Here is a 13745-nt window from a genome sequence, read left to right as displayed (position 1 = left end):
GTCCGGCCACCAGGCGTGAAGCGGCTGTCTCCGCCAATAAAGTCATAATATTATGGGAATAAAGTCATAATATTTTGGGAATAAAGTCATAATATTTTGGGAATAAAATTATAATATTATGGGAATAAAGTCATAATATTATGGGAATAAAGTTATAACATTATGGGAATAAAGTTATAACATTATGGGAATAAAGTCATAATATTATGGGAATAAAGTTATAACATTATGGGAATAAAGTCATAATATTAGGGGAATAAAGTCATAATGTTATGTAACGAAAGTTGACACAGATTATTTAAGAAGAAAGTTGAAATATATGAATAATGTGCTTTTTCCCCCAGTATGCCAAAGACTGAAATCTATACGTAGTAAGTTGTCAGCAGATCTATTGTACATGTGCTGCTTTAGGAAATATGAAAGTGGTAAAGTTGCATCCTTTCGTGTTTCATAAGTTTGGACACCCCTGGGTTAGCCGCTTCTTCCTTCTATGCCAACTTTTGCTGAAAGCATCACGTTTGTGTTTCAAGAGGCTTTTTGCTGTTTGCTCCTGCACCGCTTTAGCGTAATCTAGGAGCCGGTGGAAGTATGAGGCTGATGAAGGCTGTGCTTTTCAGGTGTCGGAGCCGTGGGAGACCCCGCCGGGGCTCAGCGGTCCCTCTCAGACCAGCCTGTCAGGCCCCCTTATGCCCCACGGCGCCCCCAACCACCACCCCCTCCACAGAGCCTCGGTGCCTTCGGACTCTGCCTGTGAGGCTGTGTCCAAACAAGCAGAACCTTTAGTCCTGTATGAAAAGTCCAGGGCGGACTATGAGAGTACGTACCTGAGGTGGATGACGAAGCTACATTTCTACGCCAGTAACGACTATCTTACTTGCATTTCCTTATCCTAGAATGCCGCACACACACTTACACACTAACTGGATGTTCAACGTCTTCTCAATGTTTTACCTTTCATCCAAAATGATGGAACACACAAGGGAAGGGATTTCATGCATTCCTCTTATGTCAAATATATATACAGTATATACTATTAATATTACAACTTCATTTATTTACACATGGGGTGTCCAAAGTGTGGCCCGGGGGAATAAGGTCATATAATTAGGAAAAAGAATGTCATTTTAGGAAATTTTAAACAAAAAAATGACCTCATTTTATACGAGGGGTATACGTTGTGGTCATCTTCTAACACGGTGGGATACGTTGTGGTCATCTTCTAACACGGTGGGATACGTTGTGGTCGTCTTCTAACACGGTGGGATATGTTGTGGTCGTCTTCTAACACGGTGAAATACTTTGTGGTCGTCTTCTAACACAGTGGGATACGTTGTGGTCATCTTCTAACACAGTGGGATACGTTGTGGTCGTCGTCTAACGCGGTGGGATACGTTGTGGTCATCTTCTAACACGGTGGGATACGTTGTGGTCGTCTTCTAACATGGTGGGATATGTTGTGGTCATCTTCTAACACCGTGAAATACTTTGTGGTTGTCGTCTAACGCGGTGGGATACGTTGTGGTCGTCGTCTAACATGGTGGGATACGTAGTGGTCATCTTCTAACACAGTGGGATACTTTGTGGTCGTCGTCTAACGCGGTGGGATACGTTGTGGTCGTCTTCCAAAAGAAAAAAAAAAAGGAAAGAAAGCATATGACTCACACCAGACTTTGCTGCTGTGTCGTCATGACAACTAGCCTTCCCATCATGCATCAGCGTGTAATATGCGAGCATATTACACGCTGTAAGCACTTCCTGACTTTTATGGATGATTCCCGGCGATATTAACGCTGAGCCAAGTTCCCTCCCGCCCGCCTGGACAGGAATATATCTTGTTTATGGATTCCTCCTACCTCTTTTTTTCTCTGTCCAGAACCAGCCGGCCCGCCGAGGACAACCTTCCCCGCCGACTCCTCCTCCCCCTCAGGTAGACGTCCCCCCGCTAACAAGCAGCCTGCGCTAGCGTTAATCCTGTGTGTCACATCCTGGATGTGTCCGTCCCGCAGGGACCGAGTACCAGGACATGGAGGTCCACCTGCGCAGGCAGAAGTCCGGCTTCGGGTTCAGGGTCCTGGGCGGGGACGAGGCGGGGCAGTCAGTGAGTCCGGAGACACGTGAGAAGGCTCGTATGGCGATGGAACCTACTAACACCCACCAACTCCAACTCTAACCCCTCACCTTTCCCCCCCAACATTGATGCTGCCGCCTGCAGACGCATTAAATCTTTCATACTTAGTCCTCCTCTAATCGTTAAAACAGTTTTCAACAATATTGTATGATTATAAACATACATGAATTTTAAATAGTTGTTAAGAAATACTCAGAAGAAAATAATATCATATATTAGAGTAAATACAAATAAATATAATATAATATAAAAATATTAGTGTTCATTTTCCCTGCAGCCAAATGCATATCATTTCATGTTGTCTTGTAATAGCTGCAAAATATATTGCTTGCTTTTCTTTCTTTTTTAAAGCATTCATTTTTAAAATGTCTTGGAATGATATGAATTAGAGTAAATATATTAAAAGTAATAAACATAAACCTCAGGCTTGACAGGATATGCTTGGGGTTTTTTTATTAAAAAAACATTTATTTTTCTTAGAATAATATATAGTGCAGTATTCTAAGCTATATTCAAAATACTAAACATAAATCTCAGGCTTGACAGGCATTTTTATTTTTAAAAATATTTTATTTATTTATTCTATCATCATTATTTATTAATTATTTATTTATTATTTATAAAGTACATACAGTACAATACATACAGCATACATACAAAATAATAAACATGAATGTCAGGCTCGACAGGCTTTTTTTTAATTTAAAACTGATTTTTTAATTTCTTGAAATTAAAAAAATAATAATTCTCTAGAATAATATAGAGTACAGTCATGTAAAATATAATGTACAGTCAAACTTGTCTATAGCGGCCACCAGAGGGAGTCTGCAAAAGTGGCCGCTATAGACAGGTGGCCTCTATAGACAGGTTGGCGTCCAGTTTGAATGTTGACCAGTAGAGGGAAAAAAAGAAAAAAAGGGAAAAAAATAATAATAATAATGTTGACCAGTAGATGGCACTGCGGACTGCTGATAAAAGTTGTACAGCACTACTAGGCTTGTTATTATCATGGTTCATGGTTTTAATCCTGAACATGCATGAGTCAAACAGTAGCACATCACATAGTACAATTCACAATTTTGCATGTCCAAAAAGGAGTAGGAAGAAGCAAAGCTTATTTAATCCTACCCCTCATCAGTCTCACATTTATTCACCTCTTGTTCTTCCAAGTGTACTTTGTAGGTCTACATGACAATGTAGTGCAATCATAGCCAAGGTTTTTACTTACTAAAAGGAAGCTAGAGGCTTAATAATAACTGATAACTGATAAAATACTTCAGTTAAGTACAACCGAACTCAGTTTTGCTCCCGCTGCCGCATGCATGCTAGCGTATGTTTTTTTTTTATTGTAGCGTTGCTGGGAGCACGTCCTGTTCCCAGCCTACTTTGTGGTAATGTTTTGGTGCAAATGCTCTTAAAGTTACATGTTTGACCAGGAAATAGCAAGCTCAAAAGAAGACGGCTTTTTTATGTGGAACAACTGACAGTTTGTGTGGATCTTGTGAATGATTGTGACTGAGCTAGGACTCAGTAATTAAAGTCTACACACGACGCCTTCATTGATTGAAAAACAAAACTTTTTCTTGCATCAAGCTTCTACTTCAGTTGATAATTTGGCTGCTATATGCAGTCAGATATTGTCAGATATTGACCAAGGGAGACAAAATGGGTGGCTGCTGGCTGCGTTGGACAGGTGACTGCTATACACAGGGTCTATAACATGTAAATTTGCTGGGGGGGATTTTTCAGTGGCTGCTATAGGCAGGTGGCCCTTCTATAAAGGTGGCCTCTAAGACAGCTTTGACTGTATATTAAAAATAAAAAACATAAATCTCAAGCGTGACAGGATCTGCTTGTAACATAATAATACTTATTTTTGTATTTCTGAGAATAACATAGAATACAGCATTCAAAAGTATATTATATAGTAGAGCTGCAACGATGAATCGATGATTATCCAATTAATCCACAACTATACTGCTCAAAAAAATTAGAGGAACACTTCGAAAACACATCAGATCTAAACTGGGGGGAAAATGATCTTGAATATGTTTCCTGATAATAAGAGGGTGATGTATTAATAACAAAATGATGCCACATCATTTGATAGAAATGAAAATGATCACCCTATAGAGGGGGGAAATCAAAGACACCCCAAAAATGAAAGTGAAAAAATGATGCAGCACACTGGTCCATTTTGCCAAAATGTCATTGTAGCAACTCAAAATGATTCTCAGTAGTTTGTGTGGCCCCCACGTGCTTGTACGCATGCCTGACAACGTTGGGGCATGCTCCTAATGAGACTATGGATGGTGTACCATTTTGGTAATCAGTGAATCGTTTCATTTAAAAATGTACTGTAAATATCGTCATTTCAGCCTCTTAGATGTGACTATTTTTTAATTTCCTTAGTCATCCATAAAAGCAGACCTATTATCTTTGCGTTTCAGGCAAAACAAGATGGTCACACACATCAGCTTTGACTTTGGAAAAAAGCAATCAACATTTTTGCCTCTTTCTGACGTCTTGCGAAGCAAACCACTGCAGAGATGTGTGCGTAGAGCGTGCGTGAGAACATACGCACGCAAAGTATGGCATTTCTCCACTTGTACTTGTGCCTAGGAAAATGCGTACATTTATGCACAACTCTTACCATGCGTACACATGAAACCTAGTGGTGGAACAGTGAAACTACACATAACTATGGCTGTGCCTGTCCAGTGCAGCCCATATCATCTTGCTACTGTACGTGCTTCACAACTTGACCATCAAACAAGGCAGCGCCCCTCCCCCAGAGCAGACGAGCCGATGCCAAATACAAAGTTTATTTATTTATTTCTTCTTTATTTATCGGTGATGCACATGTTGCGGTCTGCCAGCGACTCGTTGATTTGCAGGTGTTTATACTTCTTCTGTACTTCCTCTTCCTCACCCTTTTTACTATGATTTTGGGGAGGGCTAAAAGTGCATTCATGCATTCATAACAGGATTGCTGCTAAGAGGTGGAAAAAATAATCGAAAAAATAATCACCCAATTACTCGATTATTAAAATAATTGTTAGTTGCAGCTCTGCTATATATTAAAAATAAGAAACATAAATCTCAGGGTCAGCTTTCTTTTATTTAAAAGAAAAAGTATACAATTTTAGATGTCTTAGAATGATGTGCCGTGTATTACACCACCGTTATCAAATATAATCAATATTAAAAATAATGAGCAACAAACTTGACAGCTTCTGCTTTTTTTCTTTTTATTTAAAAAAGGAGAAAGTTCTTAATAACTCAAATTAAAGTGACAAGTTTGGAGAGACTTGGTACGCTTGGTCGTTGGTACGCTACATAGAGTATGTAGAGTACGGTATGCAGAGTAGTGTATGTAGAGTGTTTAGAGTAGAGTTTGTAGAGTAGAGTATGTAGGGTAGAGTACAGTATGTAGAGTATGTAGAGTAGAGTATGTAGGGTAGAGTACAGTACGTAGAGTAGAGTATGTAGGGTAGAGGATGTAGGGTAGAGTAGTGTATGTAGAGTAGAGTATGTAGGGTAGAGGATGTAGGGCAGAGTAGTGTGTGTAGAGTAGAGTATGTAGGGTAGAGTATGTAGGGTAGAGTACAGTATGTAGAGTATGTAGAGTAGAGTATGTAGGATAGAGTAGTGTGTGTAGAGTAGAGTATGTAGGGCAGAGTACAGTATGTAGAGTATGTAGAGTATGTAGAGTAGAGTATGTAGGGGAGAGTAGTGTATGTAGGGTAGAGTACAGTATGTAGAGTATGTAGAGTAGAGTATGTAGGGTAGAGGATGTAGGGTAGAGTAGTGTGTGTAGAGTAGAGTATGTAGGGTAGAGTAGAGTATGTACAGTAGAGTATGTAGGGTAGAGTAGTGTATGTAGAGTAGAGTGTGTAGGGTAGAGTACAGTATGTAGAGTATGTACAGTAGAGTATGTAGGGTAGTGTAGTGTGTGTAGAGTAGAGTATGTAGGGCAGAGTACAGTATGTAGAGTATGTAGAGTAGAGTATATAGGGTAGAGTAGTGTATGTAGGGTAGAGTACAGTATGTAGGGTAGAGTACAGTATGTAGAGTATGTACAGTAGAGTATGTAGGGTAAAGTAGAGTATGTAGTGTAGAGTATGTAGGTTAGAGTACAGTATGTAGAGTATGTAGAGCAGGGTATGTAGAGTAGGGTATGTAGAGTATGTAGAGTAGGGTATGTAGAGTAGAGTAGGTTATATAGAGTAGGGTATGTAGAGTATCTCGAGTAGGGTATGTAGAGTAGAGTAGGGTATGTAGAGTAGGGTATGTGGAGTATGTAGAGTACAGTATGTAGAGTATGTAGAGTAGAGTATGTAGAGTAGAGTAGGGTATGTAGAGTAGGGTATGTAGGGTAGAGTAGGGTATGTAGAGTAGAGTAGGGTATGTAGAGTAGGATATGTAGAGTAGAGTACGGTATGTAGAGTAGGGTATGTAGAATATGTAGAGTAGGGTATGTAGAGTAGAGTAGGGTATGTAGAGTAAAGTACAGTATGTAGAGTATGTAGAGTAGAGTATGTAGAGTAGGGTATGTAGATTAAACTAGGGTATGCAGAGTAGAGTAGGGTATGTAGGGTAGAGTTGGGTATGTAGAGTAGATTAGCGTATGTAGAGTAGAGTAGGGTATGTAGAGTAGGATATGTAGAGTACGGTATGTAGAGTAGGGTATGTAGAATATGTAGAGTAGGGTATGTAGAGTAGAGTAGGGTATGTAGAGTAAAGTACAGTATGTAGAGTAGAGTATGTAGAGTAGGGTATGTAGATTAGACTAGGGTATGCAGAGTAGAGTAGGGTATGTAGAGTAGAGTAGGGTATGTAGAGTAGATTAGCGTATGTAGAGTAGAGTAGGGTATGTAGACTAGAGTTGGGTATGTAGAGTAGGGTATGTAGAGTAGAGTAAAGTAGGGTATGTAGAGTAGATTAGCGTATGTAGAGTATGGTATGTAGAGTAGAGTAGGGTATGTAGAGTAGGGTATGCATGATATGATTGAAATCCAAATAAAAGGAGTGTTATTGTTAGACCATCTGAAGAACACACTGCATGCGTCTTTAGACAAGTACTTCCTGCGTGTGAACATCATCATTTTCCTACAGCAGATCTTAATTGGCGCCATCATCGAGAAGAGCCCGGCGGACCTGGACGGACGCCTGCGGCCCGGCGACGAGCTCCTCTTTGTAGACGGCATTCCTGTGGTGGGGAAGCCCCATCGCTACGTCATCGACCTGATGCACGGGGCGGCGCGGAACGGCCAAGTCAATCTTGTCATCAGGAGGAGGGCGCAGGCTGCAGGTAGCGTAGTAGCGCTAGTACTTGTACCAGTAGTAGTAATACTTGTAGTATCTAAGTGTCTTTTGCGTGATGCGAGGAATAATATATCTGCTCTTTGCCTCCACCTGCAGGCGACTCGTGTCAGGAGAACGGTCGCCATTCGGGCTCGGTGTCCACGCAGCACAGCTCGCCGCGTAGCGACTTCACGTACGCCAACAGTACCGGGACCACCCGGGCAGGGGGCGCCGCTGCGGCCTCCGACACAAACACGCAACCGAGCGACGTCCTCATCCACCGGAAGGAGAGCGAAGGCTTCGGATTTGTCATCATCAGCTCCCTCAACCGACCCGAGGCGCCCGCCGCCAACCGTAAGACACTCAAAGGCGGCCGCGTCGGAAACCTCAGACTCATGTGTGGTGTGTTCCCTCTCCCCCCGCAGCTGTGCCTCACAAGATCGGACGAATCATCGAGGGCAGCCCGGCCGACCGCTGCGGGAAGCTGAAGGTGGGAGATCGCATCCTGGCCGTCAACGCTCAGTCCATCGTCAGCATGCCGCACGCGGACATCGTCAAGCTCATCAAGGACGCCGGACTCAGCGTCACCCTGAGGATCATCCCACAGGACGGTGAGATGCAGCATTTTTAGTCTTCATTCTTCCTTTTCTAATCTTCACTTTGTATTTAAATCTTCAAAAACGTGACTTTTTTTTCAGTTTGGCTTTGATGTTATTGTTCCTTTTCCACACACGATGGATTGGCTGATTGATGACTTATCCTTTTCTTATGAAACATTTTCTATTCCCAGTTGTGCTTTTTGCACACATGACTTTCTTCAGGCATCACATTGGCTAAGCTGAGTTAGTGGGCGTGTCAAGTTGGTACGGCACACAAATGCCTTCTTTATTCATTTACTTATTTATTTTAAGAAATGCCACGTTGGTGTGTGCAGGTGCATTAGGATTCTTAGCATTGTTTCTTGTAAAATGACTTTTTATTCAAACAACTCTTTCAAATAACTTTGATGTTCATTATTAGAATGCATTCTTTTTCATTTCATGTAATACAATATTATATTATATTGTATTAGTGATTTCACATACCGTATGTATATATTATAAATGAATATGTCATGTAATATTTAATGAAATAATTTAATGAAATATGCATTATTTGTTATCTGATTTTTATTATTTTTTGCCTTTACCACACATTTATTATTTCAGGCTAAACTGGCTTCAGATTTATTGAGGTTTTCATCACCATACGTTACATGAAAATGTTTCTTCTTTTACCATGGGATTTTTTTTTAGGATATTTATTTTATTTTTATTTATATATTTATATATATATATATATATATATATATATAATTATTTTGTAACCTTTTGTTTTACGTTGTATATTTTATATACACACATATACATATACTGTACAGTAGACGCCCCTACAACGTAAATAATCTGTTCCAAGAACCTTTATGTTATACCGTTTTTATGTTATACGAAGCGTAAAATACATGTAAATAGCCTAATCCGTTCCAAGATCTTCCCAAACTCACCCCTTTGGCACTTCAAAATATTCAAAGTCCACCAAATATGATGGGAAAATATAAGAAAACGTTATCATAAACATAGTAGAGTAACATTCCAATATAAAATAAGGTAATAAATAAGATTACTGTAAATGAATAAAACTGAAAAACAAAAACAATCTTACCGTTCACGAGATGTCTTGATCAGGAGCGCAAGTGGAGGCAGGAGTATAATTTCCTGCTTGGTTTCTATCGACAACTTGTCCCTTTTTTTCTTATCACTTACACCTGGTAGGGCCCATGATTACGGTAATTTTACAGTAAGTTAACACAAAGAAAAGTAAAACAATTAAGAAGAGATTTCAATGCGTGCGAACTAGTTTAAGGGCGACTACAAAGAGGAAGGGAGGTTGAAGGGAGAAGCCTGTCCCTCACACAAAGTCACGTACGCGTTGTATAAGTCAGCCAATGAGATGAGAGCGTAGGCGTTGCCCCGATAATCAGCCAATGAGAGCGTGAAGCGTCAGAAGGCGTCACCAAGCGCTATTCAAATTGAATTTCTGAACTTGCACCGACTTGGCGCTATACGTTATTTGGAATTTCTTCCGTAATACGATGCAAAAACTTTACATAAATTCTTTCTGTTCAGTGGAATTTACGTAAAAGGAGGTTTATGTTATGCGAGGTACTGCTGTATATCTCATTTCTATTTATTTATTATTATTTGTATTATTTTTATAAATAGATCTTTTTTACCTTAATAATAGTATACATGTATGGAACTGTAATGAAAATATATATTTAAAAAAAGATCAATTGCTTTTTTTGTAACAATTGAATTAAAATTTGTAATAGCAATATTATTATATATTAAATTAAACACATATAAAAAATGATGCAATATTACATAATAAAACTATAACATATAAAAGCATTTTAAATCAAATCTTTTTTTTCATTTTCTTAAACTTCACTCCAGAGGTCAGCAACCCCCCATCAGCCTCCACCTCCGAGAAGCAGAGCCCCCTGACGCAGCAGAACAGCCCCAAGTCGCAGCAGCCCGGCAGCGGCGTGGCCTCGCAGCCCGGCCCGGGTGTCCAGAGTCCAGAGTCCACCACCAAAGCCCACCAGAGTCCTGGCACCCAGCTGCCCGTCCCCCCACCCCAGACCACCTACGCCCACGAGGGCAGGTAGGACCTTCGAGGCTCCTCTTACGAGGTCTTCCTGTTTCTTCAACTTGATGACGTTCTTTACCTTCTTTCCCGCCATTCCATCCACATCTCTCAGTTACAGGTCGGAGGTCAAAGCCAGGCAAGACGTCAAACCCGACATCTGCCAGCCGACCTTCACCGACTACCGACAGCCGCCGGTGGACTACCGGCACCCCCCGGTGGCCGACTACAGAGCTCCGCCCACGCTGGACTACCGGCACCCGCCGCTGTTAGACTACCGGACCCAGTTTGCCATCCCGGACTACAGGATGCCGCCAGTCCAAGTAGCCTCGTTTTCACACTCCAATCACTCAGTCGAGGCTCGTTTAGTACTAAAAAGACATTCAGCTCAACACCGCCTGCATCAGAACGTCAATCATAAACATTGAAAGGTTCAAGTCAAGAAATAAAGAGCGTTGGATTTTTCAAAAATAAATAAATAATGCAATTTTAATTAATAAATAAATTATCGCAGAAAAAAATGTACCATTCTTTTACATGTTTGGATAATCAAGAATCCTTTTTAGTTCATTACAATTTTAAATAGAATAAAAAAAATGTTAAAACTTTTTAAAACTTAGTTAACAATTATCACAGAAAAAATTAATCACACAAAATGATCAAATATAATCACAGAAAAACATCTATCGTCCTTTTAAGTATTTGGATAATCAAGAATCATTTTTAATTTATTACAATTTTTAAATAAAATTTTAAAAAATGTTTAAATAAAATAATTTAAAAATTAATTTTATAAAAATAAAAATAACCTTTTTAAAGCTTAGTTAACAATTATCACAGAAAAAATAAATCACAGAAAATAATAAAAAATAATCAGAGAAAACATGTATTGTCCTTTGAAGTATTTGGTTAATCAAGAGTTATTTTTACAATTACAATTTAAAATGCATCCATATTTGGTATTTATGTTTCTTATGTTCTTATTCTTTCTTGTGTTTTCTTTCTTTTCTTGGGAGAATGAACAGAATAAGAATTTCATTGCATAGTAGAACTGCTGTTTTACTACGCACATGACAATAAAACTCTTCAATCTTGAATCTTTAAAACATACATATTTTTTACAGTTATTTAAAACTCAGGTGAGAATTATCACAGAAAACAAAGTCACAGAAAATAATAAAATGATAAAAATAAAATAATCATGCTTTTAAGTATTGGATAATGAAGAATATTTTTAACTAATTACAATTTTAAAAGTAAAAATCATTTTTTTTTAAATAATTGTAAAAATCACAGAAACTAGTAAAATAATAAAAATAAACATGTCCTCTTAAGTAGTTGGATTATGAAGAATCGTTTTAATTACAATTTTAAAATGCATAAATAACTTAATACTTAATAACTTAATAACTAAAATGTAGTGAAGAATTATTACAGAAAAGAATGAAATACTAAAAATGAAATAATGTATTTGGCTCATCAAGACTAATTTTGAATTATCATCTCAAAATGAAAAAGTGACTTAGTTAGGAAGGATGAGTCCATTGTGTAAAAAAGGATGCTAATTGCTAATAATGATGCCATGATGCTGCTGAGATGAAGTTGGTGTGTTCTTGCTATTTGCAGGGCGGGCGTATGTACAGTACAGTAAGCGTGTTGACGTGCGTATGTACAGTACAGTAAGCGTGTTGACGTGCGTATGTACAGTACAGTAAGCGTGTTGACGTGCGTATGTACAGTACAGTAAGCGTGTTGACGTGCGTATGTACAGTACAGTAAGCGTGTTGACGTGCGTATGTACAGTATAGTAAGCGTGTTGACGTGCGTCGGCTTTCCTGTGGTTTTGTGGTTCCAGCTGTCGCAGGACTTTGACTTCTTCACGGTAGAGCTGGAGAAAAGCGTGAAAGGCTTCGGGTTTAGCATCCGAGGAGGTCGGGAGTACAAGATGGACCTGTTTGTCCTCAGACTGGCCGAGGACGGGCCGGCCGTCCGCAACGGGAGGATGAGGGTATGTCGCGCTCGCCATCTTCTCCTGGTGCCGCGCCGAGGTGAGACGTTACCGCGCAGATTGAAGTAAGCCTTTAAATCCGCGGAAAAGCTGTTTGCCATCTCTCCGGATTAGGAAGACTGGCTGTAAAAGTAGGATATTACACAAACTGCAACAACAACAACACTCTAGTAGCTCCAGCAGCGCTGTGTGGATGCAAACGCATGAGGAAAATGCCAATTGGGGTACGTTGTGGTGGTCAGTCACTTCAAGATGGCCCCGACGACCCCGCCCGTCCATGTTTGTCCGCCCGATCGTTCCGGTACCTCGTGTTTTCTCTCCTCCTCCTGTGAGGGACGGAGACCGTGAGGGGCAGACTCGCATGCCGAGACGCCCAAGGCTATTTGAATGGGTGATAAGCATGTGGAGGACTTGCTTTGGAGACAGAAGATAAACACAGCAAGTCCGTGTTACGTTCGTGTCTATCTTAGCAGAAATACTTCTGCATCTTAGTGCACAATATTACTCTTGAAATAATACACACAAAACGTTTTACAAGGGAAATAATGAACCATATGTTCCCCACACTTGATGTTTGATTTTATTTTTTTTTGAAGGATTAGGTGGCATCATAAAATGATTCAAATGACCAAAAACTAATAATGATGATAAAATAATACCATGAAATATCATGATGCTGCAACATAAAGCAATGGGTGAAAGCTACCTTACTGGAATGTTAAATATTTAGTGTTAAATATTTTGGAACTTTTGTCCAATTCAAGTGAAACTTTCTTTGAGTGCATACAGGGTCAGATGCTGACATTTTACTTTAATCCTGATCTGATCCAGATTGGCCGCAGTGTAAATGGAACCTGTAAAATGCCATTTAACGTGGTTCCTGTGCTTGTATCTGTCAAATATCATCATATCAGCTAAAAATGATGTCCAATCGTGATGGATTTTTACCTCTTTTTATGTATAAATGTCTGAGGACACCTGGTTAAAAAGATAAAAATACAAAAATTGTAAAAGAAACAAAAGATTTTTCATCAAATAAAATAATAAAATGAAATATCATGATGACAAACAAAAAGCAATGGGCAAAAGCTATCTTACTGCAAGTATTAATTAAATATTGTGTTAAACTTTGAGCGCATATGAGGTCAGATGCTGACATTTTACTTTAGTCTGGATCTGATGCAGATTGGCCGCAATGTAAATGGACCATGAGGAATGCCATTTAACGTGGTTCTTGTGCTCGCATCTGGCAAATATCATATTAGATAAAAAATTATGTCAAATCGTGACCTCTTTTTATCTGAATTTATGAATACAGACAGGAAGTTGCTCAGAAACGTAGCATCGTGCTTCAAAGCATGAATCTCCAGAATCCCACCCTTGCGTCTTCCTGTCCCGTCAAGGTTGGAGACCAGATCATCGAGATCAACGGCGAGACCACCAGAGACATGACCCACGGCCGCGCCATCGAGCTGATCAAGTCCGGAGGCAGGCGGGTGCGTCTTCTTCTCAAGCGGGGAACGGGCCAGGTGCCGGAGTACGGTGAGTCCCTGCTGGCGTCCCCCCGCGTCTCCCACCTAACAAGAACGTGCCGACATGGACCACGTGTCTCTA

The 13745-nt window shown here is 39.8% G+C and overlaps 1 protein-coding gene across 19 annotated transcripts in view; it reads left to right on the top strand.

The window, feature by feature from the left end:
- magi2a (membrane associated guanylate kinase, WW and PDZ domain containing 2a) overlaps positions 1-13745 on the top strand; it is a 179735-nt gene that overhangs the window by 163053 nt on the left and 2937 nt on the right. For 13 of the 19 annotated variants that reach the window (XM_054752778.1, XM_054752777.1, XM_054752775.1 and 10 more), the window contains 10 exons: positions 618-816; positions 1874-1927; positions 2007-2122; positions 7247-7442; positions 7553-7789; positions 7861-8046; positions 9931-10141; positions 10239-10446; positions 11979-12131; positions 13535-13673. In XM_054752778.1, coding sequence (XP_054608753.1) covers positions 618-816; positions 1874-1927; positions 2007-2122; positions 7247-7442; positions 7553-7789; positions 7861-8046; positions 9931-10141; positions 10239-10446; positions 11979-12131; positions 13535-13673 — 1699 coding nt within the window. The remainder of the gene's footprint in view (positions 1-617; positions 817-1873; positions 1928-2006; positions 2123-7246; positions 7443-7552; positions 7790-7860; positions 8047-9930; positions 10142-10238; positions 10447-11978; positions 12132-13534; positions 13674-13745) is intronic. The other 6 variants (XM_054752774.1, XM_054752792.1, XM_054752780.1 and 3 more) reach the window with 4 other exon arrangements.

The sequence above is a fragment of the Dunckerocampus dactyliophorus genome, chromosome 15 (genome assembly GCF_027744805.1).
Source record: "Dunckerocampus dactyliophorus isolate RoL2022-P2 chromosome 15, RoL_Ddac_1.1, whole genome shotgun sequence".
NCBI classification, from domain to species: Eukaryota; Metazoa; Chordata; class Actinopteri; order Syngnathiformes; family Syngnathidae; genus Dunckerocampus; species Dunckerocampus dactyliophorus.
Note: the sequence above shows the minus strand (reverse complement) of the source record. Positions and strands in the feature narration are given on the sequence as shown.